The sequence below is a fragment of the Bubalus bubalis genome, chromosome 7 (assembly GCF_019923935.1).
Source record: "Bubalus bubalis isolate 160015118507 breed Murrah chromosome 7, NDDB_SH_1, whole genome shotgun sequence".
Lineage (NCBI taxonomy): Eukaryota > Metazoa > Chordata > Mammalia > Artiodactyla > Bovidae > Bubalus > Bubalus bubalis.
In genome coordinates, this window is record NC_059163.1 from 15,172,836 (window position 1) to 15,197,361 (window position 24,526).

At 38.9% G+C, this 24,526-nt stretch overlaps 1 protein-coding gene across 2 annotated transcripts in view; it reads right to left on the minus strand.

Annotated features, from left to right (window-relative positions):
- NUDT9 (nudix hydrolase 9) overlaps nt 1-22,406 on the minus strand; it is a 36,953-nt gene extending 14,547 nt beyond the window's left edge. Inside the window, exons 1-3 of one of the 2 annotated variants that reach the window (XM_006045965.4) lie at nt 22,384-22,406; nt 12,788-13,027; nt 1,663-1,758 (exon numbers count right to left, since the gene is read on the minus strand). In XM_006045965.4, the coding sequence (XP_006046027.2) occupies nt 1,663-1,758; nt 12,788-12,987 (296 nt within the window). In that variant the 5' untranslated portion in view covers nt 12,988-13,027; nt 22,384-22,406. Of the gene's footprint in view, nt 1-1,662; nt 1,759-12,787; nt 13,028-21,731; nt 22,102-22,383 lie in introns of those variants that run through there. The other variant, XM_006045963.4, reaches the window with a different exon arrangement.
- Between the last annotated feature and the right edge of the window lie 2,120 nt (nt 22,407-24,526).

Here is a 24,526-nt window from a genome sequence, read left to right on the forward strand (position 1 = left end):
CTGTCCTTTTATATGTGTACATATCTTCTAACATATTTTGCCCAGAAGAGAACTTAAGGAGTAAGTCAAATGCAAGGCAAGTTTGACTTGAAAAGACTCAGTAACACAGAAAAGTGAGTAAGCTATGAACAAAGAAAGAATTTAGCAAAACTGAAAGACCATGTTGGCATGAGAGGAGCACTACTATTTCCTTGCTTTAGAAGAACTAATAATATTTTTAGCTTTTGCAACATGTCTACAAGGTGATACGTATGATTACCAAATCTGTGATTTTTCTATTTTTTTATTGGAGGCATGCTAATTTTTACATTTCTTCCTTTTATGAAGACTTAATAAAAACTGAAAATTTTCTAGTTGTATAGAAAAATCACTTTTAAAAGTACAAAAAGAGGGATTTCCTGGTGGTCCAGTGGTTAAGACTCCGTGCTTTCACTGGTCACAGGTTTGATCCCTAGCTGGTGAACTAAGATTCCCACATCCCACCCACTTGCCACACGACACGGCCAAAAGAAAAAAACGATGTTAAATTGTTAGGCTGTTTTTTACTCTTACATATTTGGATAAATTCTTAAAAGTATTATCTCATTTTATAAATAATCACTGAAATACAATTCTTAATCCTTTCCTTCTGTTAATTTATTCAATTACAGTTGACCCTTGAACAATGCTTCCATATAAACTTATAGTCAACCGTCTGTACACACAGTTCCCCTCTATCTGTGGTTCCACATTCAGGTATTCAATTCAACCAAACTCAGATGGAGCAGTGCTGTAATATTTACTACTGAAAAAGAGTCCATGTATAAGTGGGCCTGTGTAGTTTAAGCCCCATTTTGTTCAAAAGTCAACTGCTATTATTTCTATTTCAAGGTAAAGTTCTAAGAAGATGCATTCAATTCCTTCCAGCACTTACTTACCATATGCAAACTACTTGCATTTTCTCTACTTATCTGTAAATGGAACTAAAAATATCCACCCACAGGGTTATTATTATGATTTAATTAAATCACATATATAAATTATTTCAGACAAGGTCTGACATAGGCAAGCCCTCAATAAATGTTAATTACATTGATAAAATAAAATGTGTATTTTAAGGCAGGACAAAAAAATTTAGACCAAAAATTTTGTGTGTCCATCTGGGCCTCTCCTAGCATCCCTAACGTGCAGTGTATCTGCACATTGACCAGACCTCCTCAAAGATGAGAGTGCTTTCTTGACCATAAAGATGATTATTTTCCCTTTCTTCTGACACTAGCAATGTAACTTCTTAAAAGAACATGACTACACCTTCTAACAGGGCTTCCCTGGTGGCTCATTGGTAAAGAAGCCACCTGCTAATAATGCAGGAGATGTGGGTTCAATACCTGGGTCAGGAGGATCCCCCTTCTTGCCTGGGAAATCCTAAGGAAAGAGGAGCCTGGCATGCTATGGGATCACAAAAGAGTTCACCAAGACTTGGTGACTAAACAACAGTACCTTCTAACAGGTGGAACACTTTGCAGAGCTTCCTGAGAGTCTGTCTTCCAAGTTGTAACTCTTAGTTTGGTTTACATAAAATTTGCTTTTTTCTTACCTTGATTGTTAAGTGAATTTTCATTGACAATTATTTTCTACCTTTTAAAGACCCATTATTGTAAGATGCCCCACCACAGTACCTACCTAGGTCTTCCATTTTCAACCTCATACAGGCCATTCTGGCTCTTTCTCTCAACCTGCCCATCCTTTTCATTAAACTTGGGAGAGAAGTTCCTTTCACTGTAATGAGAATACCAATGCAAAATAAGAAATAATGATCCAATATTACCAACAGCTTAATAATGCCAGCCAGTTATTTATAACAACCAGTATCCTTGAAACTAAATTTTTAGTACAAATTTAGTTTTCATTTACAAACTCATCAACTCCTTCAAAACACTTTCCGGCAAAAATTTTTTGTTTAATCAAAAGACCTTATAAGACAAGAAGGTATGTTGTAACCCCTGTGGGGAAGGACTAATGGCAGGCAAACTGGAGCTGCTCCTACATACTACAGAAAAGAAAACATTACTATCAGTAAAACGGATTTGTCTGTGGACATAATATGGCAATTACTGGTTCCTATTAATAAACACTTCTAAAAATAAGATTCCTTCTGACATTTTGCTGTTTCTACTGTCTCAAAGTAATTTTAATGTCTTCTAATGTACACTGATTAATATCTGTATCAAAGTAAAACCCAAAAAACATGAAAATATCCCACAAACTTCATAATAACCATGATACAGATTAAAATAATAAGCTAGAAATAATAACCATGATGTAGATTAAAAGAGATATAAGCTGGAACTACTCCAGATCTTGATCTGGACACGGATCTAGATTAGAGTTAGATAAATATAAAATCTAAGTGAGCTACACCTGCACACCTAAGAAATGTATAGTTTATTGCATTTATGTCACACTCAATAAAAATATTTTTTTAAAGCTATAAACAAACTACTTTCTTCACCATTATGAAACTGCTGACATAACTGCACTGAGTGAATAAAGAGTTATATAGCACTGGACAGTTCACAGGCAGTTCTAACACAAGTTTCACTTCCTTTCTTGCTTTAATTCCAGTAAGCAAGAGCATAGCGATATTTGTGCTCTGTTTTGGAAATAGTTTCCAACTTGAATGATCCAGTCATTTTCCCAAAACTTCTAACATACCTATAAAATTAAATGGTAAAAATCATGAAATTATAAAACCAGAGTTATAATGTTCTTGGGACTCTACAATTTCACCATTAAATGTGGAATCTTAAAAAAAAATGGTACAAATGAACTTATTTATGAAACAGAAATAGAGTCACAGATGTAGAAAATAAACTTATGGTTATCAGGGTGGGGGAGGGGGGATAAATTGGGAGATTGGGATTGACATATACACACTACTATGTATAAAACAGATAACTAGTAAGAACTCACTAATATAGCACAGGGAACTTTATTCAGTACTCTATAATGACATACATATATATATATATAGAATCTAAAAAAGAGTGAGTAAGTTGGACACGACTTAGCGACTTCACTTTCACTTCTCACTTTCATGCATTGGAGAAGGAAATGGCAACCCACTCCAGTGTTCTCGCCTGGAGAATCCCAGGGACGGGGGAGCCTGGTGGGCTGCTGTCTCGGGTCGCACAGAGTTGGACACAACTGAAGCGACTTAGCAGCAGTAGCAGCATATATATATATATATATATATATATATGATTCAAACCAGTCAATCCTAAAGGAAATCAGTCCTGAATATTCATTGGAAGGACTGATGCTGAAGCTGAAGCTCCAGCTCCAATACTTCGGCCACTTGAAGAGAAGAACTGACTCACTGGAAAAGACCCCAATGCTGGGAAATATTGAGGGCAGGAGGAGAAGGGGACGACAGAGGATGAGATAGTTGGATGGCATCACCGACTCGATGGACATGAGTTTGAGCAAGCTCTGGGAGTTGGTGATGGACATGGAGGCCTAGTGTGCTGCAGTCCATGGGGTCACAGAGTTGGACATGACTGAGCAACTGAACTGAACTGATAACACAATACTGTAAATCAATAATACTCCATTAAAATTTTTTTAAATAAAAGAAACTAAATAAATATTGAGTGCTAGTTAATGAAATACATGTTGAAGTATACAGGCAGAGATGTACCAATATATCAAAAATCAAGATGGATGAAGGAGGGATAGATGGATATATATGTGATGAAATAAGTATAATAAAATGGTAATAAGAAAATCAAAGTGGTGAGTTTTGAGTGTCCCCTGTAAAGTTCTTTCAAATTTCTTCTATGTTGGAAATGTTTCAGAATAAAATTTTAGATAAAGAGAGCCATTTTCTGGCGGGGGAAAGCATGAATCTAGTTATAATTTAAATATTAACATTAGTAAGGCTTTAGACATTGATACAAATTTAACTTATAAAAAATAAATTGAATGAAACAGGAAGACTCATTCAGTCTTCCTCCATTTACACTGTATAGCACCCCTTGTAATGTCACTAATTCTAATTGTGCATGTGTATGTATAATGTACATGTAAATATATATTAATACAGCCTCTAAAATGAGGGAAATGGAACTCATTTACAGGTAATAATTTTTTCACAAGTTGGCTTCATGATTAATTTAACAACTCAAATACTATCACAAACACATCTTTGGATTAAATAAAGAAACTGTGGGTTAAAATCAAGTCACAGTAATGTGTGACTGGTAAAGTTTAACAACCTAATGAACTAATACAGACCAACCCAACCAGCAAAAATGTTTATTTAACTGACTAAATAATGCCTTGAGAGGACTATAATTTACAACTTATCAACTATTCCAAAACTAGAGTGGCCATTTAGCAGAGTAGTTAAGGGCATAAATTCTAAAGTCATACTGAGTTAAAGGCCAAGCTATCCCATCTACTAGCTCCATGACCATATGTAAAGGACAAACTTTCTGTGCTTCCATTTTTTGTGTGTTTTTTTTTTCCTATAAAGGAGAAATAACAACCCTGTCTGCCTTCCAGAATAGTTATAAGAATGAAACACTGCTTATAAAACATTTAGTATAGTGCCTAGCTTGTAGTCAGTACATTTTACAACTCTATCATTATATTTATCAAAAGAAACATAAATATAAAATGTGAATCAACACGGCACTTTTATGAATTTAGTCAAAGTATTTATTTTAATTGGGGTATACCTGCTTTACAATGTTGTACAACAAAATAAATCAGCCACATGTATACATATACCCACTCCCTCTTGGGCCTCTCTCCCACCCGCTCCCGTCCCACCCCTCTATGTCACCACAGAGCTCTGAGCTGAGCTCCCTGTGCTACACAGCAGCTTCCCACTGGCTATCTATTTCACACATGGCAGTGTACACAGGTCAATCCCAACTTCTCAATTCACCCCACTCCCCCTTCTCCACCAGTCCGTGTCCACATGTCCCTTCTCCACATTTGTGTCTCTATTTCTGCTTTGTAAAATAAAATCACCTATACCATTTTTCTATATTCCACATACATGCATTAATATACAATACTTTTTTCTTTCTGACTTACTTCACTCTATGACAGACTCTAGGTCCATCCACATCTCCACAAATGTTACCCAATTTTGTCATTTTTATGGCTGAGTAATATTCCCCTGCATATATGTACCACCTCTTCCTTACCCATTCATCTGCAATTGCACATCTGGGTTGCTTTCATGTCCTGGCTAACGTAAACAGCGCTGCAATGAACACTGGGGTGCGTGTGTCCTTTTGAATTATGGTCATATGGTAGTCCTTTCTCGGTTGCTTTCATTTGCAAATATTTTCTCCCATTCTAAGGTAGTTTTTTCATCTCATTTATAGTTTTCTTTTCTGTACAAAAGCTCTTAAGTTTAATTCGGTCCCATTTGTTTATTTTGTTTTTATTTTCCTTATGCTAGGAAGTGGGTCAGAAAAGACATTGCTGTGGTTTATGTCAAAGAATGTTATGTTTTCCTCTAAGAGTTGTATAGGTGTCTGGTCTTACACTTAGATCTTTACTCCACGTTGAGTTTTATTTTTATATATGGTGTTAGAGAGTGTTCTCATTTCATTCTTTTACATGTAGCTGTCCAGTTTTCCCAGTACCACTTGTTGAAAAGACTGTCTTTTCTCCACTGAATATTCTTGCCTTCTTTGTCATAGATTAGGTGACCATAGGTATGTGGGTTTATCTTTGGGCTTTCAATCCTGTCCCATTGATCTATATTTCTGTTTTTGTGCCAGTACCATACTGTCCTGATGACTGTAGTTTTGTAGTACAGTCTGAAGTCAGGGAGCCTGATTACTCCAGTTCTGTTTTTTCTTTCTCAAGATTGCTTTGGTATCTTTCTCAAGATTGCTTTTGGTATCTTGGGGTCTTGTATGGATCCACAAAAACTGTAAAAAGTTTTTTGTTCTAATTTTGTGAAAAAGTTCACTGGTAATTTGATAGGAAGTGTACTGAATCCATAGACTTATCTTAGGGAAATTAAAATGGGGGAAGTCTTGTGCAGACATCAAAAGGAGGAGAGCAGGCCTCTGATCTCCCTGGATACTGCAAAGATTCTGGGCCTGCCTGCAAGGAAAGCAAGTCAGGCGGCACTTTAGATAAGACAGGGAGTAGGTCTTAGATTCTCTTAAGCCCCTGACAGACACACACACACACACACAGAAGTCGCTCAGTCGTGTCCGACTCTTCGCGACCCCATGGATTATAGCCCACCAGGCTCCTTGGTCCATGGGATTTTCCAGGCATGAATACTGAAGTGGGTTGCTGTTTCCTTCTCCAGGGAATCTTCCTGACCCAGGGATCGAACCCGGGTCTCCCGCATTGTAGGTAGACGCTTTACCGTCTGAGCTACCAGGGCAAGCCCCTGAGGGTCTGGACAATTCCCCCAACCCCACCTCCCACCTCCAGGGTCTAAGAAGTTGGCTCCTCTGTCCATGGAAACTCCAAGCAAGAATACTAGAGTGGGTAGCCATTCCCTTCTCCAGGGGATCTCCCCACCCAGGGATTGAACCCAGGTCTCCTGCATTGCAGGTGGATTCTTTACTGCCTGAGACACTTTTCCTACCCCTTATGACTCACAAGATGAAACAAACAGCAAAAAGTTAAAGTAAAACCAGAGCTGCATTTTTGTGCACAAATTGATGATGATATCAGTTTGCTGCTTGGAATTGTTAAGTGGAAGCCCCCAAAACTACAATCTGAAGTCTCATCCACAGGGTAGACACATCACCTGGGACTTTTTCCCAATTAGGACTCCAGATTGCTGTTAATGAGGGACTTAACAGCACTGTCTAGATCTGGAGGTTGGTTGGCCCAAATTTGGTGATATACATGGTGTTACTTTTCTCTTTGTTTTTATTTCTCTTTTAATGACAGTATACTGAAATTAAGTCAAATAACCTTCTATTAAATACTGAAATTGTTTGTGTGATGTGTGGTTTCTTTGGTTAATAAATCCTTCAAAACTAAAATGAAAATAAAACTTTTCATCAAAACTACTGCTTTAAGTAGTATAATCATGTTCACAATATTGATTCTTCCAACCCAAGAACATGGTATATCTCTCCATCTGTTTGTGTCATCTTTGATTTCTTTCATAAATGTCTTATAGTTTTCTGAATACAGGACTTATTCAAGTACCTTCTTGAAAGTAAAAGTGTTAGTCACTCAGTCGTGTCCAACTCTTTGTGACCCCATGGACTGTAGCCCGCCAGGCTCCTCTGTCCATGGAATTCTCCAGGCAAGAATACTGGAGTGGGTTGCCAGTCCCTTCTCCAGGGGATCTTCCCCACTCACAAATCAAACCCAGGTCTCCTGCATTACAGGCAGATTCTTTTACCGTCTGAGCCACCAGGGAAGCCTTTTACCTTCTCATATACATTCATTCCTAGGTATTTTATTCTTTCTGTTGCAATAGTAACTGGGATTATTTCTTTAATTTCTCTTTCTGATCTTTCATTGTTAGTATATAGGACTGCAAGAGATTTCTGTGCATTAATTTTGTATCCTGTAATTTTACCAAATTCATTGATTAGCTCAAATTTTCTGGTGGCATCTTCAGGATTTTCTATATATAGTCATATCATCCACAAACAGTGACAGTTTTACTTCTTCTTCTCAATTTGTATTCCTTTTATTTCTTTTTCCTTTCTGACTGCCACAGTTAGGACTTTCAAAAATATACTGAATAATAATGGCAAGAGTAGACATCCTTGTCTTGTTCCTGATCTTAAAGGAAATGCTTTCAGTTCTCCACCACTGATGTTTGCTGTGGGTTTGTCATATATGGCCTTTATCATGGTGAGGTGGGTTCCCTCTATGCCCACTTTCTGGAGAGTTTTTATCATAAATGGGTGTTGAATTTTGTCAAAAGCTTTTCTGCAATTCTTGAGATGATTCTATTTTTTTTTTAACTTGTTAACATGGTGTATCATAGTGATTGACTTATATATATTGAAGAATCCTTGTATCCCTCAGAAAAATTTCACTTGATCAGGGTATATCAATCTTTTAATGTGTTGCTAGTATTTTGTTGAAGATTCTGTCAACTATGTTTATCAGTGATACTGGTCTGCAATTTTCTTTTTTCGTGATATCTTTGGTTTTGGTATCGGGCAGATGATAGCCTCGCAGAATGAGCTTGGGAGTGTTCTATAATTTTTTAGAGGAGTGTGAGAGATGGGAATACCAGACCACCTGACCTGCCTCTTGAGAAATCTATATACAGGTCAGGAAGCAACAGTTAGAACTGGACATGGAACAACAGACTGGTTCCAAATAGGAAAAGGAGTACGTCAAGGCTATATATTTTCACCCTGCTTTTTTAACTTCTATGCAGCGTACATCATGAGAAACGCTGGACTGAAAGAAGCACCACCTGGAATCAAGACTGCCGGGAGAAATATCAATAACCTCAGATATGCAGATGACACCACCCTTATGGCAGAAAGTGAAGAGGAACTAAAAAGCCTCTTGATGAAAGTGGAAGAGGAGAGTGAAAAAGTTGGCTTAAAGCTCAACATTCAGAAAACTAAGATCATGGCATCTGGTCCCATCATTTCATGGCAACTAGATGGGGAAACAGTGGAAACAGTGTCAGACTTTATTTTGGGGGGCTCCAAAATCACTGCAGATGGTGATTGCAGCCATGAAATTAAAAGACGCTTACTCCTTGGAAGGAAAGTTATGACCAACCTAGATAGCATATTAAAAAGCAGAGACATAACTTTGCCAACAAAGGTCCGTCTAGTCAAGGCTCTGGTTTTTCCAGTGGTCATGTATGGATGTGAGAGTTGGACTGTGAAGAAAGCTGAGCACCAAAGAACTGATGCTTTTGAAGTGTGGTGTTGGAGAAGACTCTTGAGAGTCCCTTGGACTGCAAGGAGATCCAACCAGTCCATTCTGAAGGAGATCAGCCCTGGGTGTTCACTGGAAGGACTGATGCTAAAGCTGAAACTGCAGTACTTTGGCCACCTCATGCGAAGAGTTGACTCATTGGAAAAGACTCTGATGCTGGGAGGGATTGGGGGCAGGAGGAGAAGGGGACGACAGAGGATGAGATGGCTGGATGGCATCACTGACTCGATGGACATGAGTCTGAGTGAACTCCGGGAGTTGGTGATGGACAGGGAGGCCTGGCGTGCTGCGATTCATGGGGTCACAAAGAGTCAGACACGACTGAGCGACTGCACTGAACTGAGAAGGACAGATGTTAGCTCTTTTCTAAATGCTTGATAGATTTCACCTATGAAGCCATCTATCTGGTCCTGGACTTTTGTTTGTTGGACAATTTTTAACTGCAGTTTCAATTTCATTACTTGTGATTGGTCTGTCTATATTTTCTATTTCTTCCTGCTTCAGTCTTGGGAGACTGTAACTTTCTAAGAATTTGTCCATTTCTTCCAGGTTGTCCATTTTATTGGCATAGAGTTGCTTATCAGATCAGATCAGATCAGTCGCTCAGTCGTGTCCGACTCTTTGCGACCCCACGAATCGCAGCACGCCAGACCTCCCTGTCCAACACCAACTCCCAGAGTTCACCCAGACTCATGTCCATCGAGTCAGTGATGCCATCCAGCCATCTCATCCTCTGTTGTCCCCTTTTCCTCCTGCCCCCAATCCCTCCCAGCATCAGAGTCTTTTCCAATGAGTCAGCTCTTCGCATGAGGTGGCCAAAGTACTGCAGTTTCAGCTTTAGCATCATTCCTTCCAAAGAACACCCAGGGCTGATCTCCTTCAGAATGGACTGGCTGGATCTCCTTGCAGTCCAAGGGACTCTCAAGAGTCTTCTCCAAAACCACAGTTCTAAAGCATCAATTCTTCGGCGCTCAGCCTTCTTCACAGTCCAACTCTCACATCCACACATGACCACAGGAAAAACCAGAGCCTTGACTAGACGGACCTTTGTTGGCAAAGTTATGTCTCGGCTTTTGAATATGCTATCTAGTTTGGTCATAACTTTCCTTCCAAGGAGTAAACGTCTTTTAATTTCATGGCTGCAGTCACCATTTGTAGTGATTTTGGAGCCCCCAAAAATAAAGTCTGACACTGTTTCCACTGTTTACCCATCTATTTCCCATGAAGTGGTGGGACCGGATGCCACGATCTTCGTTTTCTGAATGTTGAGCCTTAAGCCAACTTTTTCTCTCTTCACTTTCACTTTCATCAAGAGGCTTTTTAGTTCCTCTTCACTTTCTGCCATAAGGGTGGTGTCACCTGCATATCTGAGGTTATTGATATTTCTCCCAGCAATCTTGACTCCAGCTTGTGTTTCTTCCAGTCCAGCGTTTCTCATGATGTACTCTGCATAGAAGTTAAATAAACAGGGTGACAATATACAGCCTTGACGTACTCCTTTTCCTATTTGGAACCAGTCTCTTGTTCCATGTCCAGTTCTAACTGTTGCTTCCTGACCTGCATACAGATTTCTCAAGAGGCAGATCAGGTGGTCTGGTATTCCCAGACTCTTGAAGAATTTTCCACACTTTATTGTGATCCACACAGTCAAAGGCTTTGGCATAGTCAATAAAGCAGAAATAGATGTTTTTCTGAAACTCTCTTGCTTTTTCCATGATCCAGCAGATGTTGGCAATTTGATCTCTGGTTCCTCTGCCTTTTCTAAAACCAGCTTGAACATCAGGAAGTTCACGGTTCACATATTGCTGAAGCCTGGCTTGGAGAATTTTGAGCAGTACTTTACTAGCGTGTGAGATGAGTGCAATTGTGTGGTAGTTTGAGCATTCTTTGGCATTGCCTTTCTTTGGGATTGGGATGAAAACTGACCTTTTCCAGTCCTGTGGCCACTGCTGAGTTTTCCAAATTTGCTGGCATATTGAGTGCAGCACTTTCACAGCATCATCTTTCAGGATTTTAAATAGCTCAACTGGAATTCCATCACCTCCACTAGCTTTGTTCGTAGTGATGCTTTCTAAGGCCCACTTGACTTCACATTCCAGGATGTCTGGCTCTAGGTCAGTGATCACACCATCCTGATTATCTGGGTCTAGTAGTCTCTAATGATTCTTTGTATTTCTGGGGTATCAGTTGTAATTTTTCTTTTTCATTTCTAATTTTATTGATTTGAATCCTTTTTTTTTTAAATGAGTCTGGCTAAAAGTCTATCGATTTTGTTTATCTTCTCAAAGAACCAGCTTTTAGTTTCATTGATTTTTGCTATTGTTTTCTTCATTTCTATTTCATTTATTCCTGCTCTGCCTATGATTTATTTCCTTCTATCAACTTTGGGTTTTGTTTGTTCTTCTTGGTCTAGCTGCTTTAGTATAATGTTAGGTTGTTTACTGGAGATTTTTCTCATTTCTTGAGGAAGAACTGAATTGGTATTAACTTCCCTCTTAGGATTGCTTTTACTGCATCCCATGGTTTTGAGTCATCCTGATTTCACTGTCATTTGTTTCTATGTATTTTTTTATTTCCTCTTTGATTTCTTCACTGATCTCTTTGTTATTCAGTAGTCTATTATTTGGCCTCCATGTGTTCATGTTTTTACAGTTTCTTTTTTTCCTGTAATTGATTTCTAATCTCAAAGTGTTGTAGTCAGAAAACATGCTTGATACAGTTTCAATTTTCTTAAATTTACCGAGGCTTGATTTGTGACCCAAGATATGATCTATCCTGGAGAATATTCCATGTGCACTTGAGATGAAAGTATATTCTGCTGCTTTCAGATGGAATGTCCTATAAATATCAATTAATTCTATCTGATCTATTGTGTCATTATGTGCACTTGAGATGAAAGTATATTCTGCTGCTTTCAGATGGAATGTCCTATAAATATCAATTAATTCTATCTGATCTATTGTGTCATTAAAGCTTGTGTTTTCTTATTTATTTTCTGTCTGGATAATCTGTTCATTGGGGAAGTGGGGTATTAAAGTCTCCCACTATTATTGTGTTGCTGCCATTTTCCCCTTTTAGGGCTGCTAGCATTTGCCTTATGTATTGAGGTGCTCCTATACTGGGGGCAAAAATATTTATAATTGTTGTATCTCCTTCTTGGATTGATCCCTTGATTATTATGTAGCATTCTTGTTTCTTGTAACAGTCTTTATTTTAAAGTCTTGTTTATCTGATATGAATACTGGTACTCCAGCTTTTTTTTTTTTACTTCCATTTGCATGGAATATCTTTTTGCAACCTCTCATTTTCAGTCTGTGTCTCTGGGTCTGAAGTGGGTCTCCTGTTGATAGCCTATATACAGGTCTTATTTTTGTATTCATTCAGCCATTCTACTTCTAATCAAAACATTTCTGCTTGAGTTTTTTGTTTTCCTCTTTCCTCTCTCCTTTATCTATCCCTTTTCTATCTTCTCACAATGGTCAAATTTTATCATCATCTTGTTGTTAGTAATCCAGAAAAAGTTTCTGAAAAACATTTTCACTATTCAAACACAAGTCTAGCTATGTTGGAAAATAACCACAAAAGATGTTATTGATAACCCAAGCAGAAGAAATGAAAACAGAAACTACCACTGTCATTTCATAAAATAAAAAACTCTACGATAAAATAGATTTACCTATTTGGAAAGATCATCATAAAACCCCCAAAAGAATAAATAAACATGAATTGAATAGCTTTGGCAAAAATTCAAGTAAATGTGGAAATAGTTTAAGTCAAGCACTAGATAAAAATTATTTTTCTGCTATCAAATGACAATTTACAAACACAACCATTACTTTCTCCAAAAGTCTCCTACCCAGCTAACACCAGCTAATTTACTCACGTGATCTGAGGATCTGCCCACTGAGGTCCAGCCAAGACAGAAACTGCAGTGTATTCCACAGGATTATAGTCATGCCACTCAACAAGCCAGTCCACTTTATCATTAGGAACCTGGCTGCGTTGAACTTTTGAACCTGGATAAGGAGATGTCCGAGCCTTGTTGTGGGAATTCTCTTTGGTACCATTAAAACCAGACATCATGCTGGAATTAACATGAAATCTGCAGGATGAAAGTGAGTTTCTGAGAGGGGAAAAAAAAAACAACGTTTTATGTAAGTACAAAATACTTAAATTAACTTAAAAACCTAATTCACAGTCTTCAAAATACAACTTTTCAAAGACTTAAAAATCAGAAAATCCTAATTTGATGTATACTGGAATAAAGGTCCAATATCTGTGAAACTGTTTACAAACATAAAAACATTGCTAAATCTTATTAAATGAAACTTACTCACAGAGTTTATTTTAGCTGAGAAAAAGGGACAGAAGTTTACTTTTGTTAGCACAAATGTTGGAGAAGATAATTTTATAATAAAAATTCAACCATAAAAACAAATGTAAAGAAAGACTATTAAAGCCTACATGAAGGAATCCATTCAAAAAAAAATAATAATAAGCTAATGGTCTAACACAGCAGTCCCCAAGCTTTTTGGCACAAGGAACTGGTTTCGTGGAAGACAATTTTTACACCGATCAGGGTGAGGGGGCAGGGATAGATAATTCAGGCCTGGTGGTAATGGGAGTGACTGAGGTGGGGAACAGTTCAGGTAGTAATACAAGCAATGGGGAACGGCAGGTGAAGCTTCACTTGCTTGCCCACTGCTCACCTGCTGTGTGACCCAGTTTCCAATAGGGCCCGAGGGTTGGGGATCTCTGGTCTAACATATGTAAAAAATGGATCACAGAAATAGCACAAAAGAAGAAAAGGAAATGGAGATATACTGTTGTTAGGTTCCTACACTGTACTCAAATTAATGTAGTATTACTTGAAGCCAGACTCTGATAGATGTACATATTATAAACTTTAGAGTAGGACTTCCTGATGAGCCAGTAGTTAGGAAACCACCTGTCAATGCAGGGCACACGGGTTCAATCCCTGGTCCAGGAAGATTCCATATGCCATGGGGCAACTAAGCCCACGCTCTACAACTACTGAAGCACACACACTCACAAGCCACAGCTACTGAGCCCATGTGCTACAACCAGTGAAGCCCACGCACGCCAGCGCCTGTGCTCTACAACAAGAAAAGCCACCCAAGTACCACAGCTAGACAGGACCCCTGCTTGCTGCAACTAGAGAAAACCTGCGTGCAGCAACAAAGACCCAGTACAGCCAAAAATAAAAGTAAATATTTTTTTTCAAAGCACTTTAGAGTAAAATAAGTGTAGAGCTAAAATAATTAGATAGTATATACACAAAAAGGAAAACAAAAAACTGAAACTTAACCTTTACACCATAACATACACAAAAATCTTTCATTTCTCCTCCTGACTAAAAATGTAAATGCCTTCTCATTATTCTTAAAGATCAAAATTCCTAATGGCCCTAAATTAGTGTCTCTAATATGACAGAGGGGATTCTGAGAACAGTTCCCTTCTCCTGCTCTCACAATAATGATTAGCCCTACTTGAGATAAATGGCCAATGGGGAAAACACTAACGTGATGGGATGTTGAAATAAGTCAAATCCATGTGCCTTTTGATATCATACATACAGTGAGAAGTACACAGCAATCATTTCTGAGGATTCCTTATAAGAATATACGATCAGAGTCTAGATAAAAGGAAATACAGGACACACTGTATATGGAAATACAGGTCCATACTTTTTAAATTGCTATGGTCATGAAAGATAAAAGTTGAAGGAACTCATCCAGATAGAGAGCATGAAAACTAAGTGCAATCAACGATCCTGGGTTATCTCCTGAATCATGTAAAAAAAAAAAAAAAAGGACAAGTATTGAAATGTGAATGGGGTAGGACAAATAATTTTTTTAAAAACTTATTTGTTTACTCCCGACAAGGAATCAATGGCTTCACCGATAAATTTTATTAAACATCTGAGGAAGAATTAACACTAACACTCCTCAAATGCTTCCCAAAAAACTGAAGAGGAGTGAATACTTCCAAATTCTATGAGATCAGCATTATTACCCTGATACCAAAGCTAAACAAAGATACTACCAGAAACTACAGACCAATATCCCTGAAAAATATCGATGAAAAAATCCTCTACAAGATAGCAGTGAACGTGACTTCCCTGGTGGTACAGTGGGTAAGAATCCACTTGCCAGAGCAGGGGACACAGGTCTGATCCCTGGTCCAGGAAGATTTTGCATGCCAAGGAGCAACTAAAGCCCATGAGCCACAACCGCTGAACCCACACGCTACAATTACTGAAGCCCACGCACCCAACAAAGGGTGCCCCCCACTCACTACAACTAGAGAAAGTCCACGTACAACAAAGACCTGGCACAACCAAAAATTAGTGAATAAATAATTTTTTTAAAAAAGATAGTAGTGAATGGACTTCAGCAACACATTAAAAGGATTATACATCATCATCAAGTGGGGTTTATTCCTGAAATTCAAGAACAGTTCAACATACAAACATAAACCAAAGTAACATATCACATTAAAAGAATGAAGGAAAAAAGCATGTGATACTCTCAACTGATGCCCAAAAATGTCTCTGTCAGACAAATGCTGTATGATATCACTTATATGTGGAATCTAAAATATGGCACAAATAAACATATCTACTAAACAGAAACAGACTCAGACTTGAACAGACTTGTGGTTGCCAACAGGGAGAGGGAGGGGGAGAGGGAAGGAATAGGAGTTTGGGATTAGCAGATGCAAACTGGTATATATAACATGGATAGACAACCAGGTCCTACTGTACAGCACTGGGAACTATACTCAATATCCTGTGATAAACCCTAATGGAAAAGGAATATGAAAAAAGATACATACGTATGTGTGTGTGTGTATACAGGCCGATAGGATACAATAGAGAGTCCAGACATAAACCCTTACATATATAGTCAGATGATTTTCACAACAGGGTGTCAACTCTCAAACGGGAAAGGACAGCCCTTCCAACAAATGGTGCTGGGAAGGTTAGATACCCACATGCAAACAGATGAAGATGGACCCATACCTTACATATACACAAACATTAACTTGAAATGGATCAAAGACCCAAACATTAAGACCTAAAACTATAAAACTCTTAAAAGAAAACATAGAGGGAGATTTCATGACATTGAATTTGGCAATGATTTCTCGGATATGACTGAAAGCACGAGCGACAGAAGAAAATCAGTAAATCAGACTGTATCAACACGAAAACGTCTGTGTATCAAAGGACACAATCAACGGAGTGAAAAAAGCCAATCACAAACTATACTGTAGATGACATTCAAAGGGCTAGTAACTATAATATATTGAGTTTGTATAAACTGACAAAGGCTGAACTGGAATAGGAAACTGGGCAGATTATGACCAATCAAAAAGAGCAGATCCAACTGGCTAATAAACATTAAAAGACAGTTATAATCACTAGCAATTAAAGAAATGAAAATTTAAGTAACCTTAAATTCTTTTTTCCATCTAGACTAACAAACCTTTAAAAAGGTAACACCATCTCCCATACATTGCTGGCAGAGATGTGAACTGCTACAGCATTTCTGTTAAGTTATTTGGCAATAAAGATGAATGTACTTACATCCTGCAACTCAAGTAATTTCATTCCACTAATCTATCCCATAAAAATGAAATAACCAATTATACATACAAAAAGTGTTTATTTCAGCAATGTTTAATGGGAATTAAAGGAAATGCCCAATAATGTAAGGATGGCTTAGTAAATATTAGAACAGCTACCCCATGGGATGACTATTAAGTAGCTATTAGAAATAATGACATCAAGTGACAGTATTTTCATTCGATATTGTTGAAAATGAAAAGGAAGATGCAAGAAAGTGTGTATAGTATGATCCCATCTTACACAGAAATGGTAGAAAAAATAAAGAAGATATATTTGAGAGTATGTACACAATGTATTCATTTTTCCACTGCTGCCATAACAAATTTCCCCAAATTCAGCAGCTTAAAACTATACAAATTTATTATCTTATTATCTTTATCTCCAGGTCAGAAGTCAGACAAAAGTCTTACTGGGCTAAAACCAACATGTAGACAGGGCTGCAAGACTTTGATGTAGCCGGCAAGGCTTTCATTCAGATTTCACAGAGAGATCAGAAGCTGATCTAACAGAGTTCAGCACCACCAATCCCGATGTAAATTTACTTTTTACTTCTGTTTTATTATTTCCTAGCACAGTTTATTTTCTAAACAATTTTATTTTCAATCAACTTCAGAACAATTAAGGGACCTACAGTTCTAAGAAGGAAAGTAAAAGTTAGTCATGTCCGACTTTACAACCCCAAGTTCATAGTATTACAAGCCTATCTTGCAAAACAAGGTTTCTTGTTTCCCATAAAACAAGAAAAATCTCAACCAACCAACCAACCCTTACACCTAAAGGAACTAGAAAATGAAGAACAAACAAAACCCAAAGCTAGCAGAAGCAAAGAAATCATAAAGACCAGAACAGAAATAAAAGAAACAGAGACTAAAATACAACAGATAAATGGAACAGAAAAGAAAGCCCAGAAATGAACCCACACTTATATGGGCAATTAATCTACAACAGAGGAGGCAAGAATACACAATAGGGAAAGGTAGCCTTTTCAACCGGAGAAGGCGATGGCACCCCACTCCAGTACTCTTGCCTAGAAAATCCCATGGACGGAGGAGCCTGGTAGGCTGCAGTCCATGGGGTCGCAAAGAGTCAGACACGACTGAGCAACTTCACTTTCACTTTTCACTTTCATGCATGGAGAAGAAAATGGCAACCCACTCCAGTGTTCTTGCCTGGAGAATCCCAGGGACAGGGAAGCCTGGTGGACTGCCGTCTATGGGGTCGCACAGAGTCGGACACGACTGAAGTGACTTAGCAGCAGCCTTTTCAACAGATGCAAAAGAAACAAACCAGATTACTCTCTCACACCATGCACAAAAATAATTTCAAAATGAATTAAAGACTTAAATGCAAGATCTGAAACCATAAAACCTCTAGAAGAAAACATAATCAGTACATTCTTTGACATGGTCTTAGCAAGATTTTTGGGGGTATGTCTCCTCTGGCAAGGGAAACAAAAGCAAAAATAAACAAATGGGACATTAAATTAAAAAGCTTTTGTCAGCAAAGGAAACTACCAACAAAACAAAAAGGCTGCCTATTGAATGGGAGAATATACTTGCAAACAATATACCTGATAATTGGTTAGTATCTAACACATACAAAGAACTTACATAATACAACACTAGAAAAAACAAACAACCCAACTTAAGAAATGGGTAGAAGCTCCAAATACATATTTTTTTCAAAGAGGACATAGAGATGACCAATAGGAACATTAAAATACGCTCAACATCACTTTTCACTTTCATGCATTGGAGGAGGAAATGGCAACCCACTCCAGTGTCCTTGCCTGGAGAATCCCAGGGACAGGGGAGTCTGGGGGGCTGCCGTCTATGGGGTCACACAGAGTCAGACATGACTGAAGAGACTTAGCAGCAGCAGCAGCAGCAGCAGCAGCAACATCACTAATCATCACAGAAATGCAAATCAAAACCCACCTCATACCTGTCAGAATGGCTATTATCAAAAAAACAACAAATAACAAGTGTTGGTGGGGTTGTGGGGAAAAGGGAACCCTTGTGCACTACTAATGGGAATGTAAATTGATGCAGCTACTATAGAAAACAGTAGAGATTCCTTAAAAAAAATTAAAAATATAACTACTATATGATCCACCAATTCTACTCCTGATTATTTATCTAAAGAACATAAAAAGACTAATTAGAAAAGATGCATGCACCCCCATATTCACAGCAGCATTATTTACAACAGCCAAGATATGGAAGTAGCCTAACTGCCCATCAATAGGTGAATGGATAAAGATATCATGCACACACAACACATAATGGAATATTACTCAGCTATTTTTTAAAAAAAGGAAATATTTCCATTTGTGATGACATGGTTAGACCTAGAGGGTATTATGCTAAGTGAAATGTCAGAAAAAAGAGAAAGACAACTACTGTATGATTCTAATATGCGGAATCTAAAAACAAAACAAATAAGCCTAACAAAACAGAAACACAGTCATAGATACACAGAACAAACAGGTAGTCACCAAAAGAGAGGACAGTAGGGGGTGGAAAGAAGTAGTAAAGGGATAAGATTAAGAGGTACAAACTTCTAGGTACAAAATAAATGAATTATGTGTATGAAATGTAAGGTGTAGAGTGTAACTGTTATCCCTGTACAGTGACTTATGGTAACTAAACTCACCCTGGAGATCATGTTAAGATGTATGGAAATATCAAATCACTACGTGGTATAACAGGAACTAACACAGTGTTATATAGGTCAATTATACTTCAAAAAACAAACTAACTCATAAAGATTGTGGAGGGGAGCGGGGAACTGGGTAAAGGTGGTCAAAAGGTACATACGACTTTCCAGTTATAAGATAAATAAGTACTAGGGACATAATGTACAACATGATATATACAACTAATACTGCTCTATATTATATACAAAGTAAATCCTAAGAGTTCTCATCACAATGAAAATTTTTTATTCTACTTCTTTAATGCTGTGTCTATAGGAGATGATGGATGTTCACTAAACTTATTGTGAGAATCATTTCATGTTTGTGTTTCAAATCATTATGATACACACATTACTCTTATACAGTGCTATACATCAATTTTATCTCAATAAAACTGGAGGGAAAATAAATTTCATATTACACATAAATAGGTTAAAACCAAATCTATATACTAAGTCTTCAAACAAAGAATTCATCAATCTTTGTGTTTATTCCGCTTGTTACATTTTATACATAACTGCATTATACAGCAAACTTTACTTTTAGACCTTCACAGACAAGAAGACTCTTGAGAGTCCCTTGGACTGCAAGGAGATACAACCAGTCCATCCTAAAGGAGATCAGTCCTGGGTATTCATTGGGAGGACTGATGTTGAAGCTGAAACTCCAATACTTTGGCCACCTGACGCGAAGAGCTGATTCATTTGAAAAGACCCTGATGCTGGGAAAGATTGAGGGCAGGAGGAGAAGGGGATGACAGGGGATGAGATGGTTGGATGGCATAACCGACTCAATGGACATGGGTTTGGGTGAACTCTGGGAGTTGGTGATGGACAGGGAGGCCTGGCGTGCTGCGGTTCATGGGGTTGCAAAGAGTCAGACACGACGGAGCAACTGAACTGAACTGAAGTCAAATCAGAGTGAAATCAATTCTAGTAAAAGTATTAGAAGGCTTCATCAAAATGTCCCCAAGATCTCCTTCACTCCTTTGATATGCAAACCATTCTTGCTTGAAACACTATGCTTTCGTTGGTTTTGTCAACTTTTTTTTTTTTTAACAAGAGCATTATGTCTTTTATTTTCCACATACCAGTCCCTCTGTGCTTTGAGGAAAGTAACAAAGGATTCTACCTGCGTTTTTAATACTTTTGTTTTTTTAAACAGTTTCAGCTTCACGGCAAAATTGTGCAGAAAATAACAAAGCTCCCATGTAAACCCAGCTTCCTCACCACAATCACAAAAAACCCCAACACCACCACCATGTCCACCAGAGAGTTATATTTGAAATAAAGTGAGGTCGCTCAGTTGTGTCCGACTTTGCGACCCCATGGACTGTAGTCTACCAGGCTCCTCCATCCATGGGATTTTTCAGGAAGAGTACTGGAGTGGGTTGCCATTTCCTTCTCCAGGGATGTTCCCAACCCAGGGATCAAACCCAGGTTTGCAAGCAAACACTTTACTGTCTGAGCCACCAGGGAAGTTAATACCTTTGAAATAAGGGGGCCGAAACATCCTACATGAGCAGTGGGACAGTAACCACAGAAATCAGCCCTCTCTCCCTCCTCATCCTACAAACAAAAAGTCTGTAGTACTTGTTGATCCCCAGGACAAAACCAAAATGTAAAGAAAAGGGCTGGAACCTCTGTGGTTAATTAGGTATTAAAGAACACAGCAGAAACTTCGGCTTAATATGTGTACAGTTCACACTGAGGAAATACAGTTGAGGCAGCTACAGTCAGCAGGGAAATTTGCTCAAGTGTCAAGTCTGGACCAGAAGAGGAAGGGGACGATTCCAGCCTGTCCACCTGTTGCTACTTGCTCACACACCCTCAACCGAAACCTTCCAGTCCAGAGGGCTATCACTGGAGTTGCGGGGGTTGGAGGGGTGGATAGAAGGAAAAAAATGGAAGAAATAGAAGAAAATTTCCTTGTGTCTAATGAGGTGACAAAAATAATTAAAAACACACACACTCCTAGAGGCAGCCTCACAACACTTGTTTATTACTCAATGCCTAGCATGGGCATGGTACCTAGGACATGTGTTCAGAAACCACGAGAAAAGAAGAAGAGGAGGAGACAGTATGAGATACCACAAATCCCTAAATTTATGCAAGGCAATTTTTTTTAAAAAGAGGTAAATAATAAATATATTATCTACATTGAAATGGAGAAGTAGAGGAATAACGACTTACACTTTTACACCATTTAAACGGTTCGCTATTTAAACTCCCTGGGGACAAACAATGTTAGTGACTCTCGGAAGAGGACAAATTTCAAGTATCGTGAGAAAGCGTGCCACCGCTTGCTTTTCTCAAAAGGCAGGTGAAGTATTTTAGTTTTTTTTTTAAACGTGCGTATGGCTGTAAAAAGCTGGGACCCAAACGGAGCCTCCTGAAACCACCCGACCAGAAAAGCTGGTTCCCAGCCGCAACAGAAAGACTCGGGAGAAGGAGTCAGCACTAGAAGCGGGAATACCTGCACGCCGCGACGCTGCAACTGCCGAAGGACTTAACAGTCACAGAGGCCAGGGCGACAGAGAGGGACACGGCGGCTAAAGTCTTCCCCAGGAAGCCTCCGGCCATCAGCGGCCCGCGGAAGATTCGCGGCGAGAGGTAGCTCTTAGCTTGGTCCGCAGCCTCCGCCCTCCCCACAGCCCCGAGCCCCGAGTGTCCACCGGGTACTGGAACCGGGCAGCCCTCCGGTTCCGTAGAGGAAGTAGCTACGTCAGTCTCATTAACACACAGTGACTAGATGGCCTCCCAAAATAACAGCCCACTTCGAACCCCCAAGTGACGCGCAAGGTACAGCTCCAGTTGCCGGGAAAACAGCCACCCCGGCCGTAACGCTCCGCTGCGTGACGGCACTTTACGACAGCGCCGCAAAGCGAGGAGGTGCGGGCTTCGTAGCGCCGGCCTTCTTCGGCTTTTCATTCGTGCGGGTCCGGTGATTGTGAGGGGGGGTTGGATAGGGGTCTCGGGGTACCATCGAGAAAGCGGTAGGGAAAAGGGAGGATGAAAGAAACCGAGAAGTTGGAAAGGAGAAGAAAAAGGAAGGGGATTCAGAGAAGTGTGCCCTCCTTTTTTTTTTTTCCACCCCAGGGAGGAAGAGGTTACGATCCTAGTCATACCTGATTACAAGTGGTTACAGGGAAAAGAGGTAGGCGAGAGACTTGGAATTCCCGTATTCTTTTTTTACCAAGATGTTCATGTCATGGGCAAATTTCACGAGGCTTTGACGTGTGTGGCCTTAGCAAACCTGCGGAGGAGTAAAACCAGCTGTGAAATAAGTACACAGCGTGGAGGAGGGATAAGGGCAACATCTGATACATAACTCCAGAGGCAGCGATAAGCCGAACCGGAAATTGTAAACCAACATTGTTCAGAACAGTTTGTAATGCGATTTTTGTTTGACACTGGTTTGTCATTATCTTTTTCTAGGTCTGAAATTATAAGACGCAGTAGTATACCCTTTTTAAAATATATTTTTAATATTCTTTTTCAGTATAGTTTATCACAGAGTATTGACTATAGTTCCCTATGCTATACATTAAGGCCTTGTTTTTTCTTTATTCTAAATGTGATAATTTCTATCTACCAACCTCAAACTTCCAGGAGCAAGTCTCTTCTTCCTCTCCTACCCCTTGGTCACCACAGATCTGTTGTCTATGGCTCTGCTGCTGTTTCATAGATTCCTATTGTCGTTTTTTTTTAGATTCCACATAGGGGTGATATCCTATGATCAGTATCTTTCTGACTTACTTCACTTAGTATGATAATCTCTAGTTACACAGCCCTAGGTTCTCATTAGTCATCTATTTTATACACTATAGCGTATATATGTCAACCCCATTCTCCCAGTTCATTCCACTCCCCACCCTTTCCCCCTTGGTATCCATACTTTTTTATCCTCTACGTTTGTGCCTCTATTTTTGCTTTGCAAATAAGATCATCTTTACCACTTTCCTAGATTCCACATGTATGTGTTAATATACTATATTTGTTTTTCTGACTTACTCTGTATGACAGCCATCCACATCTCTGCAAATAACACAGTTTCATTCCTTTTCATTGCAAAGAAATATTCCATTGTATATATGTACCACATCTTTATCTGTTCTTCAGCTGATAGACATTTAGGTTGCTTCCACGTCCTGGCTGTTGTAAACAGTGCTTCTGTGAACATTGGGGTGCATGTATCTCATTATCTTATTAAAGTGTGTGGATATTTACCTTTTAAGTATGTAATCCACTGTTTCAGTGGTGGGGTATGGACACTGACATAAAACTTCTCACCATCTCAAAAAGCCATATTTATCAAACCTCTGTAAAAGGTCAGTTTTCATTCCAATCCCAAAGAAAGGCAATGCCAAAGAATGCTCAAACTACCACACAGTTGCACTCATCTCACATGTGTAGTAAAGTAATGCTCAAAATTCTCCAAGCCAGGCTTCAACAACATGTGAACTGTGAACTTCCAGATGTTCAAGCTGGTTTTAGAAAAGGCAGAGGAACCAGAGATCAAATTGCCAACATGTGCTGGATCATCAAAAAAGCAAGAGAGTTCCAGGAAAACATCTATTTCTGCTTTATTGACTATGCCAAAGCCTTTGACTGTGTGGATCACAATAAACTGTGGAAAATTCTGAAAGAGGTGGGAATACCAGACCACTTGACCTGCCTCTTGAGAAATCTGTATGCAGGTCAGGAAGCAACAGTTAGAACTGGACATGGAACAACAGACTGGTTCCAAATAGGAAAAGGAGTATGTCAAGGCTGTATATTGTCACCCTGTTTATTTAATTTCTATGCAGAGTACATCATGAGAAATGCTGGGCTGGAAGAAACACAAGCTGGAATCAAGATTGCTGGGAGAAATATCAATAACCTCAGATATGCAGATGACACTACCCTTATGGCAGAAAGTGAAGAACTAAGGAGCCTCTTGATGAAAGTGAAAGTGGAGAGTGAAAAAGTTGGCTTAAAGCTCAACATTCAGAAAACTAAGACAGTGACATCCGGTCCCATCACTTCATGGCAAATAGATAGGGAAACAGTGGGTGACTTTATTTTTCTGGGCTCCAAAATCACTGCAGATGGTAATTGCAGCCATGAAATTAAAAGATGCTTACTCCTTGGAAGGAAAGTTATGACCAACCTAGGTAGCATATTAAAAAGCAGAGACATTACTTTGCCAACAAAGGTCCATCTAGTCAAGGCTATGGTTTTTCCAGTGGTCACGTATGGATGTGAGAGTTGGATTATAAAGAAAGC